This window comes from Anabrus simplex, chromosome 14 (genome assembly GCF_040414725.1).
Source record: "Anabrus simplex isolate iqAnaSimp1 chromosome 14, ASM4041472v1, whole genome shotgun sequence".
NCBI lineage: Eukaryota > Metazoa > Arthropoda > Insecta > Orthoptera > Tettigoniidae > Anabrus > Anabrus simplex.
This window is the reverse complement of record NC_090278.1, coordinates 48,486,237-48,508,552: the sequence shown is the minus strand read 5'-3', so window position 1 is coordinate 48,508,552 and position 22,316 is coordinate 48,486,237. Positions and strand designations below refer to the sequence as shown.

The 22,316-nt window shown below is 40.8% G+C and overlaps 1 protein-coding gene across 4 annotated transcripts in view; it reads left to right on the top strand.

Moving 5' to 3' along the window:
* The window catches only part of LOC136885551 (ATP-binding cassette subfamily C member 4), a 403,879-nt gene that overhangs the window by 165,442 nt on the left and 216,121 nt on the right, over positions 1–22,316 (top strand). For all 4 annotated transcript variants that reach the window (XM_067158182.2, XM_067158180.2, XM_068230366.1 and 1 more), the window contains one exon: positions 19,607–19,741. In XM_067158182.2, the coding sequence (XP_067014283.1) occupies positions 19,607–19,741 (135 nt within the window). The remainder of the gene's footprint in view (positions 1–19,606; positions 19,742–22,316) is intronic.

Here is a 22,316-nt window from a genome sequence, read left to right as displayed (position 1 = left end):
CCGCAAATATCAGTCCTGGCACTTCCAAACCATTAATTACTGGTACAGCCCAATTTTCTGCCCCAAACCCCTCTAAAATATCGTTGATAAATAAAATAAACAGTATGGGCGATAACTTGCATCCTTGTTTTAAACCCACCTTGGACTCTAATGGTCCACTCATTCTCCCTTCTCCCAATTTTACACAAAACCTGACGTCCCTATATATTCCTTCCACTGCCCTCAACATCTTCTCCGAAATCCCTAACCTACCTAATTTCTCTAGTAGGGCCTCTCTATTTACCTTATCAAAAGCTTTCTCAAAATCTATTGCTGCTACATAAACCGTACTTCTATCCATATTCTTATACTTTTCTAAAATAGTCTTTACTATCATTATATTATCCACTGTTCTTTTCTTTTTCCTAAATCCCCCTTGGTAATCTGTCAAAATTTCATTTTCTTCCGCCCACCCGCTTATTCTGTTCGCTAGCACCCCAGTATATATTTTACTCAAAGAATCCAACAGAGATATACCTCTATAACTGTTCACATTGTTCCTACTACCCTTTCCCTTGTATATAGGGCATATAATTCCTGTTTCCCATTCCCTAGGGTAATTTCCTCCCTCGAATATCCTATTGAATAGTTTCACCATGCCCTCTATCATTATCTCATTTTTACTAATTTCCTTCCAAAACTTATTATTTATACCATTACACCACCCGGCTGACTTCGCTCTGGCTCTGCTTATCACTCCCCGGATTTCCTCTCTTGTGATTTCTTTATCCAAGTCATAAATTGCCACTCCCCTATTCCTCCAAATTACTTCTTCTCCCGAACCTCTCCATCTATCACCCCCCTTTTTTCCTAGTAATTCATCGAAGTGCCTGACCCATTGCACTTCCTCAATACTCGTTCTCTCCATATTCCTTCCACCCTTCATAATTCTATTAATCTTATCCCAGACTCTCTCAAAATTGTTAGTCTTGCAGTCATTATTTATGGCTTCCATTTGTTCCTCTAACCACGTCTTTTTTGTCTGAGATTTTCTTTTTATACTCCTTCCTCAATCTACAGAAAAACTCCCTTTCTTGGCTCCCACCTTTCCTTCTATATTCTCCTAACGCGTCCATCACCTTTCTCCGCAATCCTTCACACTCCCTATTAAACCATTCTTCTCCCTCTTTCTTATTTCCTTTTCTAGCTTTCACCTTCTGCGCTATCATCTTTATTGGATGTAGCAACAATTCCAAGGCTTTATCAGTATCATTCTCTTCTAACGCCCCTTCCCACCCATATTTCAGAAGATGTAGCTCCTCCTTTACTACCCTATTCCAATCCCGGCCCACCTTCTCTGTCCATTTGTACTTATTATAACCCCTCCCTCGTTTATCCTTTGTCTCATTTTCCTTCATTGTACACTTCTCTTCCTCTCTTTTCAGCATAACCCTCACCGGGAAATGGTGTGACTCAATCCAATCTCCTATTTCCATACTTACAACTTCCTCAATCATCCCTTCCGAGCTCAAAACCATATCTATCACACTACCCCCTTTCTCCGTAACATATGTCAATTTCCCCGTCCTGTCGCCCTCTATCCACCCATTCAGAATATACAAGTTTCCCACAGCACACATCTCTAGGAGCTTCTCTCCATAACTATTTGTAATTTTGTCCTCACTCCTTCTGCTTTCTAACAAACACATTCCATCCTCCCTACTATAAACTGGGCTCTGTTCTCCTATTCTCGCGTTCCAATCCCCAAATAACAACATATCCTCCTCCCCTGGATATATTCCCCTTATCCTACCAATATCCACCAATAACTCTTCAAAAAAATATTTATTTGCATATTCTGAATTACTAGGGTGGCAGTAAACAAACGCTAGATTTATTTTCTTCCTCCATCCCTCTCTCCCTCCCAAATTCAATCTCAGCCATATGGTTTCCATCATATCGGTCTCTATATCCTCTACTCTTTCACTAATTTCTTCCCTAATTAGAACTATCATCCCTCCTGGTGCTCGTCCCTTATTCCTCTCTTTTCTTCTATATTTATATTTTATCTCAAACCCCTTCCATGCAATCTCCCTCCCTGTTTCCAACCACGTCTCCAAGAGTGCCACAACATCGAAACTTTCAATTACTTCCCTAACTTTCTTGTTTCCTAATTTGCTCCTTACTCCTTCAATATTCACACATCCTATCTTCCAATATTGTTATAACTTTCCCTCCCTCCCTTCTAGGTCTCCCCCTCTATTCTTACTTCTAGTATTTATCGACCTCTCTCCCTCTGTATCCTCCATCCCTTTACGTACTTTTCCCCATATGTCTTTTAAGCTCTTACTCCTGACTTTACTCATAATTTTTTTACCTTCTTGTCGATCTGTCTCCTCTTGACCTTTCTTGTTCACTACACCACTGCACCCTGCACTCACCCTTTCTTGCTGCTCACCCCCACTCTCCCCCTCACTATTTTGGACTTCTGAATCCACCTCCCTTTGTCCTTTCTTGCTCACTGCACCTCTACACTCTCCTCTCCCAGTTTCTTGCGGCCCACTCTCACCGTCCACTTCACTATCTTGGTCTTCTGTCTCCCGGCTGCACTGCCCATTCTCTTCCGAGATGCCCTGCTCTCCTGCCACGTCCCTCCTCCTCTTCTTTTCTTCTTTCTTCTTCCCATCTTGCCTTGTCCTCTCACCACTCTCAACCCTCTCGTTTTCGTCCATTTCCTTTAGCTTAGTCACTGAATGAACTCTGACCCATCGCCCGTTTGTCACCTCCAACCTCAGACCTCTTATTCGGGCCTTTAGCCCCTGGTTCCTCGCTCTCCATAGGTGCCTATTCAAGATCTTCGCGTTTTCACTTCCTTCTCTTCCCATGTCTCCTTTCACCCCTATTTTCCGCCCTTGTAAATTCTTGCTGTTCCTTAACACAGAATCTGCCATTAAGGTTGAGAACAATTTAACCCTAATTGGCCTCCGACCTTTGATTTTACCAACTCTCTCTACATCATCAATGTCTACCTCACTAAAGTTTATCTTCATAACATCACGTATAGCTTCCACCACCTTAAATATCAGCTCAAACTTGCTCTCTCTCGCCCCTTCCTCAATTCCATATATAAATATGGCTTTTTTCAATCTCTCCTGCCTGTACCCCTCCGCTTCTTTCTTCAACTTCATCACCTCATCTTTCAGATGTTTCACTTCCCCTCTCAATAACTCGATTTCTTTCTCGTTATTGACCACTCTCCTGCTCGATTCCTCTGTCTTCGTTTCAAGCCATTTCTTCATGTTCCCTATCTCCCTTCTCTGCTCCTCCATCATGTCCTTTATTTCCTGCACCTTATCCCATTGACACTTCTCCTGCATAACTTCACTTACAACCACCCTGAGTGCGGCCAAATCCTCCGTACTATATTTTCCACTGGTATTTGGGCCTGGGTTTACTTCCACCCCCCCAATAACCAGTAACACTGCTATCACTGTCACCACCAGCACCGCTTCACTCATTTTCAATCCGTCCGTCACCAATCCACTCCTGGCCTCCTTCTTCTGCCTTGCCTGCCATTTCCCAATAGCGGCCCGGTACTGTTCAATGCCGACCATGTTTACAGCACGCACTTCGCAACGCAACCTCTCTCCTCGACCGCTCGAGCTAGACTGTGATTTTCTTTGGTAGCAGAGCAAGTCGTGGGTATTCTGTGCTGTTATTTTTTCACCATCCAATGGAATCGTCATCAGAAAGGTGATCTTTTTATAAATAAATAAATACATTGTTGTAGGAGTAATATCGGCAACGTTTATTCGTCCATAGTCTTTGCAACACTAACTCGTTTTTGACCTGGAACCCCCTTCCCGAAACAACCGCAAAGGGTCGAAGATCTGTTGCACACATTTTGACGTACAGTACTTACATGTAATGATTTAAATACTTTGTATTTACGTAGATTTCAATACGGACCTAACATGAGAATTATAACGTGTAATGTACTGATTTGTCAACTCTTGTTATTCTTTCCCGACCCCGACACTATTAGTTTCCGAAGGCTACGGAGTCTTTCATTTTTACGCCCTTCGTGGTCCTTGTCTTTCTAACCCCTGTGCATGTGGGCGGTATAATAACACCCACGGTATCCCTAGCCTGACTAAAAGGGGCCCCAGGGGCTCTCCACTAGGGAGCGTGGGTTGGCGACGACGGGACCCTTTAGCTGAGTCCTGACATTACTTCCACTTGCCTGTGCCAGGATCCTCACTGTCATCTATCCTATCCGACCTCCCTTGGTCAACTCTTGTTCTTTTCCTACCCCGACGGTATTAGGTATCGAGGCCTATGCAGTCTTTCATTTTCACGTCTTTCGTGGCCCTTGCCTTTCTTTGGTCGATATCTTCATTTTTCGAACTGTCGGATCCCTTCCATTTTTTCTCTTTGATTAGTGTTGATAGAGGATGGTTGCCCAGTTGTACTTCCTCTTAACCGGCCGAGTTTTCCGTGCAGTTAGGGGCGCGCAGCTGTGATCTTACACCCGTAAGATAGTAGGTTCGAACCCCACGGTCGGCAGCCCTGAAGATGGTTTTCCGTGGCTTCCCATTTTCACACCAGACACATGCGGGGGCTGTACATTAATTAAGGTCACGGCCGCTTCCTTCCCGTTCCTAGGTCTTAAAATCCCATAAGACCTATTTGTGTCGGTACGGCGTAAAGCAAATTGAAAGAAAACTTCTTCTTAAAACAATAATCACTACCACCTCCCTCATCGGAGGGCCTGGCTTACAGGGGCTGCACCAGGCTAGAAATATCTACACGAAATATTATACTTCTTTTTCCACCAGCGGGACTCCAACTGGCTAACTACAATGTCAGACCGGAGATAGACGTGTAGCGGGCGTGTGTGGGACCAACTTGCCTGAGGGTCTGTAAAATGTTATGCGGCAGAAACCACAACCTTTCACTTGTTAGCAGACAAGCAGTTAACATTTTTTTTTTAATCCCGGTGAAGTGATACGTCATGCTGCAACCTTTTCTCTGAACAAGGGGAAATACCTTTAAGTAGAGAAGAATTCCAAGAATAATTACAAGGCTATAACTTATTTCTGAGGAACACTTAACAGCAATATTCATGCGGTCACTCACTTCCTTGTAGGTCTACGGACTGTTGAAGTGAACACTGCTATAATATGATGAGCTAATTTCTGGAGTTTAACCAGTGGCGTATCCTGGAATTTCCACTGAGGCATGCAACTAGTAACCATGCAGTTAATACAATGTAAATTTCAATTCTACTCACCCTAATTACATGTAGGTGAACTCGAGCCAAACAGTTTTACTGTAAATTTCTGGATTGAACGTGCGTACACAATTCTTGTTTTCTGTTTTTAAATTTACGAGGGTCCGCCTCTGTGGTGTAGTAGTTAGTGTAATTAGCTGCCACCCCCGGAGGCCCGGGTTCGCTTCCCGGCTCTGCCACGAAATTTGAAAAGGGGTACGAGGGCTGGAACGGGGTCCACTCAGCCTCGGGAGGTCAACTGAGTAGAGGTGGGTTTGATTCCCACCTCAGCCATCCTCGAATGGTTTTCCGTGGTTTCCCACTTCTCCTCTAGGCAAATGCCTCGATGGTACCTAACTTCAGGCCACGGCCGCTTCCTTCCCTCTTCCTTGCCTATCCCTTCCAATCTTCCCATCCCCCGCAAGGCCCCTGTTCAGCATAGCAGGTGAGGCAGCCTGGGCGAGGTACTGGTCATCCTCCCCAGTTTTATCCCCCGACCCAGAGTCTGAAGCTCCAGGACACTGCCCTTGAGGCGGTAGAGGAGGGATCCCTCGCTGAGTCCGAGGGAAAAGCCAACCCTGGAGGGTAAGCAGATTAAGAAGAATAAGAAGAAGAAATTTACGAGGGAAGGTAGAGGTCTCGCGGCTTTAACTATTTGCATCTTTTCATTAAACGGACGGCCAGTAAATGGCTTTTCAAACTGATTTACAATTATATCCGTTTTAGACTCATCCATCGTTAATACCACATGTGCGCAAAATATAATGAAACACCGAAAACGACGAATAGCACAGGAACAGCACACACAGAATGAACTCACTAATCAGCAAAACACACAATGAATTAACTCACTAGTTAGCTACAACTCAAGCACGGGAGGTAAGTCACCCCAGTGGCATTGGTCAGTTTCGTCACGTTGGGTTCTCGCTGGGGGGTAATCTGTGTGTCCCGTTCGCTGTAAACATGTCGACTTCTCCAAGTTGCTAACAGATGGCAGAGGGTAGCACGGGTATGGGGTGACAAATTCTGACCAAGTTTCAATTGCAGCGAAATCGTTCGGAGGGTTTCAGAACTACGTCTGCCACTGAATGCAATTTTAAGATTGAATGCCTTACGTCCGTAACTCCTACATTTGCTGTCTCTTTCTTCCGAGAGTGGAGTAGACGGCGAGACTACACCAGCACCACACGTAATCAAGCAACGGAACTAGTACAGTTGCGCGGACCTTTTGAACTTCTGAGAGATGAAATCGTTAATATTTGACCTGAAACAACCTAAAATCGTAAATCAGACAGTTCTTTGTGTTATCATAACGCATGCAATGAATGCCTTGCATTCAAGGAGAATACGCCCCTGAGTTTAACGACCTTCTAAGAAGCAGGAGGTTGATAAATAATATTACACCACCACAGTCATCATCATTAGTGACTTCATTTCCTGAGAAATCAAGTTGGGATTCATCGCGCCACCAGGGCATATTACATTCCGATCCACGACACGATTGCTTCTGACCCGAACTAGCCAGGTTCGATTCTGGCTCAATCCGATGGTATTTTAAGGTGCTCAAATACGTCAGCCCCGTGTCGGTAGATTTACTGGCACGTAAAAGAACCCCTGCGAGACAAAATTCCGTCACCTCGGCGTCTCCGAAAACCGTTAGGCCTAGTCGGACGTAAAAACAATAACATTATTATTAAAACTTGTAGTAAAATTTGAACACTTCTCCATAACTTTTTTTTTTTCGTCGTACCGACACAAATAGGTCTTACGGCGACGAAGGCTAGGAGTGGGAAGGAAACGACCGTGGCTTTAATTAATGCACAGCCCCCCGTATTTGCCAGGTGTGAATATGGGTAATCACGGAAAACCATTTTGAAGGCTGCCGATAGTGGGGTTCGATCCTCTCCATAACTCACCTCTTATAATTTTTCGCCTCCGTAGCACTATTAAGCCCGGTTTACACTAGATGCGCCGGGCCGTTCTAATCAAGACTGCTCAAAAATTGCTTATATAGTAAATTCAAGGGAATCGTTCTCACTTCATGTTCCGAGCCGTGCAAGGAAAGACCAACTGACCATCTCATCGGTCTCTATCCGATCTGAGACCGGAATGGCTCGGCTGGGATCATCAATGACCGTCTAGGGGGAAGGCGTGAAGGGCCAAAGGCGAAGAATCAACGGGATGCCGCTCCTCACTTTTGCGATAACCATAGACGATGAAAGAATAACTGAGTGCGTTCGTATCAAAAACTGTATGATTTATCGCACAAAAATACAGCAGGGTTTTCAGCCGCGTGATGCATTCTCGGAACTAAGTATTCGTCTGTTGAATATCTTCTCAGTGAACCCCAACAACCGCATAAAATCATAATGCGACATACGAAAGAACTGGTAGAATTTTGATTCATCGTCAACTAACTCTGGAAATAAGGTGAAACTTTCTCCTTCTCCTTTTCGCGTTGTCAGCATTTGATACACCCTGAAACTCCGACTGGGCCTATTCTCTTCTTCGTCTAAAATCAAGACAATTGCAATTAATGATTCGATTGAAAAATGCATTTTAATTTTTGACACTACGCTTTACTAGCGTACCTGCTGGGGTAGATTGAACAGAACAGGGGACCGAGCGTGGATCGGCTCGACCGCGTCACGTATAGTGTGAATCGGCCTGATGGATCCACGCCCGGATCTTGACTTGCTCAGAACGGCCTGGCACATCTAGTGTGAACCGGGCTTTAGCTGCTGTCCTCGGGGGACCTGGGTTCGATTCACGCTAGTATCAGAAATTTAAGAATGACAGAAAGGCTGGTACGGTATGTGGTTAAAACGGTACATACAGCTTACCTCCTTTGGGGGTGTGCTTGAAAAGAGCTGGACCACCCCGATACGAGGTCACGAGATTTTCTCCGGCTCCATGGTTAAGTGTCCCGGGTTCGATTCTCGACCGGGTTGGCGATTTTATATTTCATTCGTTAATTCCTGTGGCTCGGGGGTGGGGGTGTGGGTCTGGGTGTTTGTTCTATCTTCATCACTAGAATTGAATGGATGAAAACAATGACGGTATAAGTAGCATTTTGGTCATTCAGAGAAAAAGGCATTTAAACATCTTCAACACTCATATAAAGCATGCTATTTGTTAGTTATACCACCCATCACTAGAACGCAGAATATTACCGCTATCACTTGTATCTCTTTGCTGGTGAAAGGATACATCCTCCCGGAGTTACATCCTGCGCTTAACTCATTTTAAAAATGTCACTTATACGGTTATGGTTTTCATCCATTCAATTTATCTTGCACACCCTCATTCTCACAGACGCGCAGGTTGCCTATAGGGCGTTAACTCGAAAGACCTGCACCAGGCCTCTCCGGACCCGGAGGCTAAACCTCTAGGCTGGTAGGTATTACAGTATCAAAGAAATTTCTTGAAGATCTTTTGAAAATATATGACACTGTAATGGAATAATATTTTATAAAATGACCGTTTATAACAATTCTTTGATAAAAAGATTCGACTTGTTAAATTTAAAATGGCGGATCGTAAGTTCAGTTGGAATGTTGTTTCAACAGCAAAACTGCTTATTTCCGAGTATGAAATGTACACCACAGAAGTCTAAGACAGCAAGTGCATTTAAAAACAGCGGAGGCGATTAATAGGTAGGACGCACAGTTTCGGACGTGAAAAAGAAATTGAATGGAATACTTAGCCAATAGAGGAAGGAAGAGGTATCAATGTTAAGGTGAGTAGAAGCTATTGGAAGACAAAGAGAATGGCTGAAGACAGAACAGCCTGCCGATAGGCAGACCACCAGTGATGATGATGACTTAGCCAATATTTGGTTGAAATTATATGTATTCCATTCGTTTCATTTTGATTATTCTAAGCAACTTCTTTTATTTTTCTGATAAACCACGAGATAACCTAAAACTAAGTGGGTTTTAAACTTGTAGTACCGGTATGAACAAGCAGACAGATGTATTTAGAACTTGTGGTGTACTCTTCTGTAATGATTTAATTTAAAACTTACCAGTACATTTTATGAGAGTTTTTGGCATTAACAATACATGCAAAAACAAATAATAGCCAAACATGCTCACAACTGCCCACCTGTTTTTGTTGAACTATGATAAAATATTTTATGTAGGTACAGTAGCGGTACCTGTCTTTTATAAAAGTTAAGTGCACAATATTTTACAAAAGATCTTGGACACATTTCTTTATACCAGCCTACGAAGTCAAGTCACAGCTTGCTTTCATGCACGCCACAGGGTGTACCTTGTATTTATATCAATGACACATGGAAGAGAAAACGATGTACGGTATAATCACTGACTGCTCGATCTGCATTCGATGCCTGCTCATTCCATATTCAAACGTGTAACTCGACTTACAAACAATCTGCCGCTAGATGGCAGCACCAGACATACCCAGTTATCGCGTTAATACAGCTAGATAAGCATACAAGCAAAATTTAAAATCTGAAAGTAACAGAAAAATTAAAGAATTGTACAGATAAAGTGGTGCTCTAGAGAGTGATAGCTTCAGGACTTTTCGAGAGAGAGGTTTCAACGAACAAGAAAACCTCGAAACTTTGTCTGTATGGTACTTCCCTACATTACAAAGTAGAAGTTTCACGAATTTGGCCACCACAGTTTCTGACACAAGTTGCTGGTGCTTTCTGTTACCAAAACACTTTAAAATCTTACACTGGCACAAAGAGGGTAGAACATAGTTTTTTATAGTCTGGAGCAGATTTGCAGATTTCTTGCAGAACGGTAGAGCCGCCTCAACAATTTTCTGTAGCCCCATAATTAAGCCAAGCACATGCTGCATTCTATTTTTTCTTCGATTACACACACTAAATAACAATCAATCAATCAATACTGATCTGCATTTAGGGCAGTCGCCCAGGTGGCAGATTCCGTATCTGTTGCTTTCCTAGCCTTTTCCTAAATGATTTCAAAGAAATTGGAAATTTATTGAACGTCTCCCTTGGTAAGTTATTCCAATCCCTAACTCCCCTTCCTATAAATGATTATTTGCCCCAGTTTGTCCTCTTGAATTCCAACTTTATCTTCATATTGTGATCTTTCCTACTTTTATAAACGCCATTCAAACTTATTCGTCTACTAATGTCATTCCACGCCACCTCTCCGCTGACAGCTCGGAACATACCACTTAGTCAAGCAGCTCTTCTTCTTTCTCTCAATTCTTCCCAACCCAAACATTGCAACATTTTTGTAACGCTACTCTTTTGTCGGAAATCACCCAGAACAAATCGAGCTGCTTTTCTTTGGATTTTTTCCAGTTCTTGAATCAGGTAATCCTGGTGAGGGTCCCATACACTGGAACCATACTCTAGTTGGGGTCTTACCAGAGACTTATATGCCCTCTCCTTTACATCCTTACTACAACCCCTAAACACCCTCATAACCATGTGCAGAGATCTGTACCCTTTATTTACAATCCCATTTATGTGATTACCCCAATGAAGATCTTTCCTTATATTAACACCTAGATGCTTACAATGATCCCCAAAAGGAACTTTCACCCCATCAACGCAGTAATTAAACCTGAGAGGACTTTTCCTATTTGTGAAACTCACAACCTGACTTTTAACCCCGTTTATCATCATACCATTGCCTGCTGTCCATCTCACAACATTTTCGAGGTCACGCTGCAGTAACTCAGAATCTTGTAACTTATTTATCACTCTATAGAGAATAACATCATCAGCAAAAAGCCTTACCTCCGATTCCACTCCTTTACTCATATCATTTATATATATAAGAAAACATAAAGGTCCGATAATACTGCCTTGAGGAATTCCCCTCTTAAATATTACAGGGTCAGGTAAAGCTTCACCTACCCTAATTCTCTGAGATCTATTTTCTAGAAATATAGCAACCCATTCAGTCACTCTTTTGTCTAGTCCAATTGCACTCATTTTTGCCAGTAGTCTCCCATGATCCACCCTATCAAATGCTTTAGACAGGTCAATCGCGATACAGTCAATTTGACCTCCAGAATTCAAGATATCTGCTATATCTTGCTGGAATCCTACAAATTGAGCTTCAGTGGAATAACCTATCCTAAAACCGAATTGCCTTCTATCGAACCAGTTATTAATTTCGCACACATGTCTAATATAATCAGAAAGAATGCCTTCCCAAAACTTACATACAATGCATGTCAAACTTACTGGCCTGTAATTTTCAGCTTTATGTCTATCACCCTTTCCTTTATTCACAGGGGCTACTATAGCAACTCTCCATTTATCTGATATAGCTCCTCCGACCAAACAATAATCAAATAAGTACTTCAGATATGGTACTATATCCCAACCCATTGTCTTTAGTATATCCCCAGAAATCGGATCAATTCCAGCCGCTTTTCTAGTTTTCAACTTTTGTATCTTATTGTAAATGTCATTGTTATCATATGTAAATTTTATTACTTCTTTGGCCTTAGTCTCCTCCTCTATCTCAACATTTTCCTTGTAACCAACAATCTTTACATACTGCTGACTGAATACTTCTGCCTTTTGAATATCCTCACATACACACTCCCCTTGTTCATTAATTATTCCTGGAATGTCCTCCTTGGAACCTGTTTCTGCCTTAAAATACCTATACATACCCTTCCATTTTTCACTAAAATACGTATGACTGCCAATTATGCTTGCCATCATGTTATCCTTAGCTGCCTTCTTTGCTAGATCCAATTTTCTAGTAAGTTCCTTCAATTTCTCCTTACTTCCACAGCCATTCCTAACTCTCTTTCTTTCCAGTCTGCACCTCCTTCTTAGTCTCTTTATTTCTCTGTTATAATAAGGTGGGTCTTTACCATTCCTTACCACCCTTAATGGTACAAACCTGTTTTCGCATTCCTCAACAATTTCTTTAAACCCATCCCAGAGTCTGTTTACATTTTTATTTACCGTTTTCCACCGATCATAGCTACATTTTAGAAACTGCCTCATGCCTGCCTTATCAGCCATATGGTACTGTCTAATAGTCCTACTTTTAAGACCTTCCTTTCTATCACATTTATTTTTAACTACCACAAAAACAGCTTCATGATCACTAATACCATCTATTACTTCAGTTTCCCTATAGAGTTCACCTGGTTTTATCAGCACGACATCCAGGATGTTTTTCCCTCTGGTTGGTTCCATCACTTTCTGAATCAGCTGTCCTTCCCATATTAACTTATTTGCCATTTGTTGGTCATGCTTCCTGTCGTTCGCATTTCCTTCCCAATTGACATCTGGCAAATTCAGATCTCCCGCTACAATCACATTTCTTTCCATGTCGTTTCCCACATAGCTGACTATCCTATCAAATAATTCCGAATCCGCGTCAGTGCTACCCTTTCCCGATCTGTACACTCCAAATATATCAAGTTGCCTATTATCTTTAGAAATGAGCCTTACACCAAGAATTTTATGTGTCTCATCTTTAACTTTTTCGTAGCTTACAAATTCTTCTTTCACCAGAATGAACACTCCCCCTCCCACCCTTCCTATCCTATCTCTACGATACACACTCCAGTGCCTTGAGAAAATTTCTGCATCCATTATATCATTTCTCAGCCATGATTCAACTCCTATTACAATATCCTATTAAATTACTTAATTCTATTCCTTTCCTTACAATACTTCTACAGTTCAACACTAACAATTTTATGTCATCCCTAGTTGATTTCCAGTTCCCTGTTCCCTTATCACCGCTCCCTAGGCCATCCCGTTTCCCTGAATGTACCTCCCTATTACCCTTCCAAACAAATTTCCTAACTTATACATACCACTGCGGTTTAAATGAAGGCCATCTGAGCGCAGATCCCTATCTCCTACCCACCCATTAGGATCTAGAAATTTCACTCCCAGTTTCCCACATACCCACTCCAAAGTCTCATTTAAATCCCCAATCACCCTCTAGTCAGTATCCCTTCTACACAGTATTCCACTAATAACAATCTCCGCTTTCTTAAACTTCACCCATGCTGCATTTACCAGATCCCACACATCTCCAACTATGTTGGTACTTATATCAGCTTGCCTTATGTTGTTGGTACCAACGTGAAACACTACCACCTTTTCCTTCCCCTCCTCCCTCTCTTCTACTTTCCTCAACATCTGCCTAACCTAATTCCTGGATAACACTCTACCCTGGTACCCTTTCCTCCACACACTTTCCCCACGTGTCTAACGATGGAATCCCCCATAACCAGAGCCTCAACCCTACCCACCTCATTTGATCCCCTCCCTTCCTGGTCAGCCCTATCTTTCCTGATAGCTGCAGAAGCTACTTCCTCCTCCCTTTTCTGCTTCCCATGACCCTGTTCCACCTGTCTTTTCCTATCCTCTACTCTACGTTTTCCTTTCCTACCTTTTTCCTTCCTCCTACTTCCACACATCTCACCAACAGTTCCCTGTCCCTCATCTTCCCTCTGTTGTTCTACCTGGAGTGACTCGTACCGATTTCGCACAGACACCTGTCCTGAATTCTGATCCTGAATAGAGCCCTTAACCTGCAATCTCCTTCCCCTTAGAACATTAGACCACCTGTCTTCTACAACTCCTCCCTTTCCTTCCCCTTCCTCTTGTACACCTACTGTAACCTGTACATTGTTTGAGGGAGTCCTATCTTCCTTCCTGTCTTCTGTGAGAATCCTGATTATCTCCCTCAAACTTTCCAACTCCTCCCTCATACCCCTCAATGCCTCGCTACACCCACAGTAAGCACACTCGCGCTCCTTAGCCGTTCTTTACGGGGAAAAAATGAAATTAAAAATAAAATTACTTATTTGCAAAAAATAAATGAACGGAGGGATATATTGTCTGGGATAGTACACAACAATAAGGTAATTAATATACGACTACACTACAATATTACTTAGTCGTGCTCTATTTTTTTTTTATATCCTACAACCCCTGACAGGATAAAAACTGCTGTTAATTACTGAATATCGAAAGCAATAGCCTACACAAGAACTACACAATTCCAAACTGCAATTAAGCCTATTCTAATTACAACAACAGTATTTTAGTAAGAGTTTCTACGGATACCTCTACTACACCAGTACTACACAAATATTTTACAATAATAAAATAATCACCCTAAATTCTAATAGGATATTACTCGTATACTACTGTACAGTACACTACAGTAATTTTAAACTACTTTCAGACGTATCCTAATTACGATACCGGTACCGAACCGTATGTCACTAAACTAAGCACAACAGAAATAAAATTTGCAAGAACTACTGTACTCAAAGATTACCAACGGAGCTAAATGCTTAGACAAATTATTATTAGTATTACGGTCTAATAGATACACACGAAAAATAACTCACGAATATAGCAGGCAGGATACGGCACTATCTAAATGTACTGTATCTATACTACAATGTATCTACACTACACTACACTGCGTTTGGTTAAATGCTTAAGTAAACTGTATATAGGATAATATTTTTTGTTTATTTCCACCTATTTATTTGCCAACATCTTGTAATGTATTGAATAGGTGGAAATAAACAAAAAATATTATCCTATATACAGTCTATGAAACTTTCAATACGGACGAAAAATGATTTTCATCACTTGTAATAAATGCTTAAGTATCGAAAGGATTGCCGTACACGAAGAAAAACACGAATATAACTGGCAAGATACTATCTAATATATTGTACCTTATCTTCACTACAATTCTACTGAAATGTGGTTATGTGATTATTACAGCTGGTGGATTACTATTATTTTCCCTACTCCACGGGACGGAGAATAAAAGTGTCCTTAATTAGGCCTACTGAAAAATACGAGGTTGTCTACAGTAATTTCTCAAATATTTTATTCAAAACTACTACTACTACTCCAGGGACTTGAACTGCAATTACTGGGATATATGAACTTTATTATTATTAGCTAACCGCTCATAAATACTGAAAGATAGAGGGAGCGAAATATAAATTACGGATACTTTAACTACCTACTCAGAAGTACAAATGAATGGAATACAAGGTCAGCTGATTTTTATTTATATTTACTTGACTACACTACACCCTTTGTTCACGACTGTAGCCAACAATGCAATATTTGAATATGAGGAGCGACAATAATCAACAATACGACTGTTAACTATTACCGTGTAATCTCTTTAACTTCTTTTTAAATGGAAGTTTACAGGCGTATCATGTTTTTTAATGTAGTAAATTATTACCTTCGCGATAGTTTGAACGGATATCTATACGAAATACCGGAGAAGTTGCTGCAGAAGTTACGGTACTATTCCTTATGATAATCTGCCTTTGTGAATATAACCAACGAACCTACAGATATTTACAAATATTTTTAAAGTTAATATTATTACTTAAAGTATTTCCTAAAACCTAAATTCGAAACAAGGTACACCTAGCTAGCCTACTTAACCTAGAAAACGTAATTTACTGAAGACCAACTGAATTACTTGTTACAAAATTTAAATAAATATCACTACTCCCAATTTCTACCAACAAGCACTAAACACCACTATATAAACAGCACTAAATGAATCAGATATACACAAAATTTAGCTATTTCAATAGGTTTTCACTACTTTATCACTACAATAATGCAAGAGCTCTCTCAACAGCCAACCGTTCTCAAGTGCATCCAACAATGCAATTCTCACTTATGCCTGGGAAGCAGTTTCCAAAGTGACACACACTGACTCAGGGGGCTCACGAACATCTTCCAGTAAATCAAGTACATACTCAGCGAGCATCACTGGTTCTGTTTCGTCAAGTACGGGAGATGATACTGAGGCAGAAAATTTTGAATTTTCCTTTTGGATAACATTAGCACCATCGGTGGACATTAAAATACCAGATTTCAGAATTCTCTTTATGGAATTCTGAGCAGCCCGGGAGTCAGTCATGTCATTGCACCCTCCTCCCATTCTTATAGAACTAAACATGGCTTCAACTGGATCTCCTGAAAAGGCCCGTGTCATGGAATGAAATACCACGGCATTCTGGTTTCCCTTTCTTTGATTTGCAGAAAGGCACTCAGCAGTACACCATTTTCACAGAAAACAAGTACAGTACTACCCTGTTTCCCGTTATTTCATTCCGACAGGTCTGGAGCCGGTTGGTGCTGCCACCTGCTGTGGGTATTTGTAAACGGAGTGTTTCATTTAGTGCCATGTTAAAATGTTGTAATGAGCAGGCAGTATAAGCAGCCATCGGATGCAGATCGAGCAGGCAGTGGGTATAATATAAGCCATTCTGCTGTAGTTCCATATAAACAAAATACGGTGCATGATAAACGCAATGGCATGATATACGCAAGTAGATATTCTATAGCCTAGTGTACAACATGCTTTGCATACCAGTTTTCAAACAATTTCAATAATAATGCTATTGGTGTTTTTATGTCTCATTTTTGGAGAGGTGTCTGAATTTTGTCCCACAGTAGTTCTTTTACGTGGCAGTAAATCTGTCGACTGAGGGTTGACGTATTTGAACACCTTTAAATACCACTGGACTGAGTCAGGATCGAATCTGCCAATTTGGCTCAGAAGGCCAGCCTTCTGCTGTCTGAGCTACTCTGCCCAGCTTGTGTTTAGTCATTTCCCTGCGATGTCATGACAGACATACAAAAATTTAACTGAAAAATGAAAGGATTACTGAACTACAGCATCATCGTCATCATCATAATTAAATAGCACACTAAACTGTAGAATAAGATATTTTACTGACCACCATAACTCAGGGCATTACTGTGCTGTCTGGAACTACTGTATATATAGCTTCCCCTGTGGGTGGAGTCTGTAGAATAATGCCTGTCATAAGTGGCTACTAAAAGAGTTGTTGAGAGTGGATTTGCGACTGTGGGCCCTTGGGATTGCTTCCACTTACTTGTGCCAGGCTCCTCACTTTCATCTATCCTATCCAACCTCCCGTGGTCAACCAACTCTTGTTGAGAGAGTTTGCGGTTAAACTCCTGCACAGTATGCGAGTTCTAGAACCTATTTGGTGTTGCACTGTAGTTGTATGAGCTCCAGGTACAGCATCATCTGGCACAGAAAAAGGTTCAACAATTAGGAGTGCTCTAGAAAGTCAATCATTTATGTGAAAAAATTATCTTTAAACATCAAACGACTTTCCTGTGTTTCCAGTTATAATAGCATTCCACAAAATGTTTCTTTAAAATTAAAATGCACATACACATTTCTGTTATGTGGAATAGGTCAGTGAATTGCCTCGCAAGCCCTGGCCACGTAAGCAAGACTGAAAGAGGATAAGACATACCCATTCAGCTCTTGTGTGCCACAGAGTATATGGCGTGCTGCTGCACCAAAAGCACTGTTTGGACAGCTCTAATTTAAGGCATCAACCATAGAAATACACTCGGAGATTATCACACAATGTATATTTATTTACCATACAGGAATAATATATTTTCTGAGGCGTACCACAATTTTGTGTTCCTTATGGAATTGTCCATAGGGTTCTGCTGAAATAAGTATGATTTTAATCTCTATACTCCTGGATGTTCCTCTCCCAGTAGGTTCAAAATCACTTTCGAATGAGCTGTTAGGTTGATGCATTAAGTCCTTAGCATTTTAGCTGCAATAGGATATGTTCATATTATTTCATATATAATTGTTGTGCATTTGAGATAATGGGATATAATGGTGATACAAACTACACACTATTGTCACTAATCATTGTCTTCAGTAATACAGAATAATGAACTGCATTATCAATGACTTTCTACCAATGCTAGGGAAGTTTTCAATTCCACGCTTGAAGAAAACTACTGATTTGGCATTAAAGAAGTCAACAAGCCAAGTTTGAAGATCATTTTCTTCACAAAAAGAACGTCCTTGCATATTGTTCAATAAAGAATGGAAGAAAATAGAGAGGGCAAGATAGGGAGAATAAGGAGACGTGTGAAAGAACCTCCCAGCCAAACTCCTGGAAAACTCTTTTTATCATGTTAGCAGCATGTGGCTGTGCAGGAGCAACACTTGATGTCATCCCAGTCGGATTTCTTACATTGCTGCCAAAAAAGAGACTCATTTTTTGACAATAAATATCAACAGTAACAGTTAGAGTTCTGGAAAGCAACCCTCAGATTATGGTTCCCTCCGATGGTCTTCCTGAACGTGGATTGTCTGTCAGGTCAAGTCAACCCATTTAAGACAATTAAACCATTTTCATGCCTTACTCTCCTTGATGGCATCATCCCCATGCACAGCGCAAATTGTTTGAACAGTTTCGGCTGCTTTTGGTTCTCTGTTAAACTCTGAATAGCAGAAAGTATTGGAAATGTTTGTTTTTCACCACTTAGCACTCCACCTTCGATCATTCTTCTAACACTTCACCTTCTTCAGAGCAGCAACTGTTCTTCTAACACTTCACCTTCTTCAGAGCAGCAACTGTTCTTCTAACACTTCACCTTCTTCAGAGCAGCAACTGTTCTTCTAACACTTAACCTTCTTCAGAGCAACACAATTCAAAATGTATCCACAAGCACAACAATGGGACTCCAAATGACTATTGACAAATGATAGACTAGCTCCTAGCTATCTCAGTGGTGCGAAATTATATCCAAATGAGTGGACTTCTGCATCAACCCAGTATATTTTCTTTGTAATGGCATCCTGCTCTTTTTATTAAATTAAAAATAATACTGTTACAAAATTGTGATACATTGTGTAACTGAATGTTCTTGAAATAATTTAATTCTTATGGAATATGGCACTTTTAAGTTTCCACCTATTCAATATATCATCACTATTCATGTCATTTTTTTATAAGGAAAAAAGTAATTTTACATCAGAGTCAATACGGAACATTGAATGACATTTATAAGTTGTAAACCTACTCAAGTGTGGAAAAAATAAAAAGCTTTGTATGTACTGTATGTTATATATTGAAAAAGTTTGTGGTTTCTCTCCTGTAAAATAAGTTTTGATGGAGATGACTTCATTCACTGTGCGCACATCCTGTTCTGATTAACAGTTTTGTGTAGTGTTTCAAAAATTGAATGTCATAGGTTTGTAGAGTTATGGACATTGTCATCATCATCATCATCATCACCACCCATATCATCCATTTGCTGTTGAGGACACAAACCCTTCAGATTTATTTTTCTTGTGCCAGGATTTGGCAGAGACTTACAAAACCCAAGCAAGAGAGAATTGTGTGTAATTTGAATGGTGTATGAAACCTAGGATAACACCTAGTCCAAATAGTATGTGTTGAACTGTTGTTGTAATGGCTTGATTGTAGTTCATTCATGCAGTGGATGTAACTTGGACATAACCTCGAGTATTTAACTAATTATCTGTGATTTTTCAGGAGATGGGAGAAAGAACTCGAACGTGCGCAGAAGCGCAAGAAGGAGCCCAGTCTTCTAAGAGTTATAGCAAAAACATTTGGAGGACCTTTCATGTTATATGGTCTCATACGAGGTCTTGACGAGATTTTTGTCAGGTATGTAAGATTTTTTGTTTGTTTGTTAAAAATTAGGTATGTAAGATGTGTTCCTATATCTAACCAACTGACTGTGTGATGCAGGCATTTATAGCAGATATCTTGGATTCAGGAGGTCAAGTGGACTGTATCGCAATTGGTCCATCTAAGGCATTTTATAGGGTAGATCATGGGAGACTACTGGCAACAATGAGTGCAATAGGACTAAATGAAAAGTGACTGAATGGGTGGCTATATTTCTAGAAAATAGAACTCGGAGAATCAGAGTAGGCAAAGCTTTATCTGACCCTGTAATAATTAAGAGGGGAATTCCTCAAGGCAGTATTATTGGACGTTTATTTTTTCTTATATACTGAGCAGCACGAAAAACGCAACACCCATTAAATGATGTGTAATTATTGTGTAATTATCTGTTTAATCAAAGTGAAGCACTTCACTTCAACCAATTTTTTAAGACTGGGTATGTTATTGGCGTTGCTTTGCGAGCGAACACAGAAGTGTTGATTGTTTATTGCACTAGCCTCAATTGTTTTTTCCCGCACAACCTGGAAAACACATCGCTGGATGTGAGCCAATAATATTTTCGCGCTCTTGTAGTGCTTATTGTTGTACCTTTAATTATTCCCCTTTCAATCACACATGTTCGTAGGATCTTTCTGTGATTGTCTTAATCAGCTTTCTGGAGTCACATGCCGTTAACCCCTGAACAACCTGTGAAAGCTGTTGCTTTGGTAGAAGATGGTCGCAGCACGCATTACGTTGCAGAAGTATTGAGGACTACACCTTCCACGAATTCCAGAACCGTATGAAGGTACAGGGAAACTGGAGGCTTTGCAAGGAGACCAGGATCAGGCCCGAGAAGAGCAGCATCGGAGTGAGATGACCGCTTCTTACAACTTCAGGTTCTCCGCAACCGTCACACCTCTGTCATTGAAGCAGGAAATTGACTCCACCAAGTTCAGGGGATCAATGTTAGTGAGAGAACCGTTCGAAGAAGATGGGAAGAAGCCAATCTTAAGTCCAGAAGACCTGCTACATGTCTGGAACTCACCAGAGAGCATCGCACATCTCAACAACGTTTTGCAAGGAAACATCTTGGCTGGACAGTACAACAATGGGATGAGGTACTGTTCACTGATGAGTCACTATTTGGCCTCTAATCACCTGACAGAAGAGGGAGAGTCTGGAGAAGGCCAGAGAAAAGTTATTCCCCTTGCACATTCTCATTTAGGACGCCTTTGCAGGGTGGTTATATGATGGAGTAAGCAGGAATAAATACAGCTGCAAGGACGGATTTGGTCTTCGTGGAGAATGGGAGGCTTACCACACATTGGTATGTGGAGAAAATCCTTCTGAAGCATGTTGTGCATTTCGCTCCATTTATTGGTGATCATTTTACACTAAAGCAAGACAATGCACGCCCACATGTTGTGAGAATTGTGCAAGAGTTCGTGGATGAAACAGGGATTTGTGCTATGGCTTGGACTGTTTGAAGCCCTGGTTTGAATCCTATTGAGCACATTTGGGACCAGCTGGGTAGAAGAGCCCGTCAGCACTGTCCAGAGATCCTATAAGACCGATGGAACGCCCTCCTGGAAGAATGGGAGATGATTCCTCAACAGGAAATTACTGCATTAAACAGGAGCATGCCTGAAAGGTTGAATGCTGTCATTGATGCAAGAGGTGGCAATACACCCGTTTGAAGATGTGAACAGAGATCCCCAAGATAGTCCTGTGAAGTGTATAACATCAAAACAGAAGTGCTTACTCAGTATTTCCTTGAAATGTGCATCTCTGGTGCCCCCATTTTTCCCGAGCTAAGCCCAGCCATCGAGCGATGAGTCCCAAGGTGGACCGTTCGATCGTTGGCTATCACTTTCTAGAGGCATTTAAGGGTTTTAAGGATTGATGACCAAGCAGGATAAAAAGAAATATTAAAACAACACTCTGACATTTATTCACATAAGCAATTAAACAACAAAATATTCTTGCTAATATTTCCTTTTTACATAACAGAGCTTCCATAATATCGGGTTTCTTCCTCGATTTAGAGTGACTTGTGTTCATATCTCCAGCTCTACTGTGCTGTAAATGAAACCAAAGAAGTAATTAGGCCACTTGCCTTTTTAAACCAAACATTTAACTGAAAGAACTAAATAAACATGTGTTCAAAGTTTCACCAATTTAAAGTTGCCTCAACACGTGGTCTTTGCTATGTACACAGCTGAATTAATCATTTACAATATTTAATAATGGTTAATGACACTAACATGAACTTCAGTAGCAAAGAAAAACTGTTTCCAAAATCTTCAAAATTAATTAATTATTATCTCGATTATTATTATTATTATTATTATCATTCAATTAACCTGTTTCATTGTAACACGATCGTGTTCTTACTAATTCTCCACCGCATCATTTATCTAATGTTCATCATTAATATTTCAGAGTAATGATTTTTGATTAATTATTAATGACTTATTTTTACAATGTTTTAAAGCAATCATGCGGCTGACAAATTTCTACCTTTAATCTTTGCATTTCATCTCTGTTCAAATTAATCTTAAAGTATTTC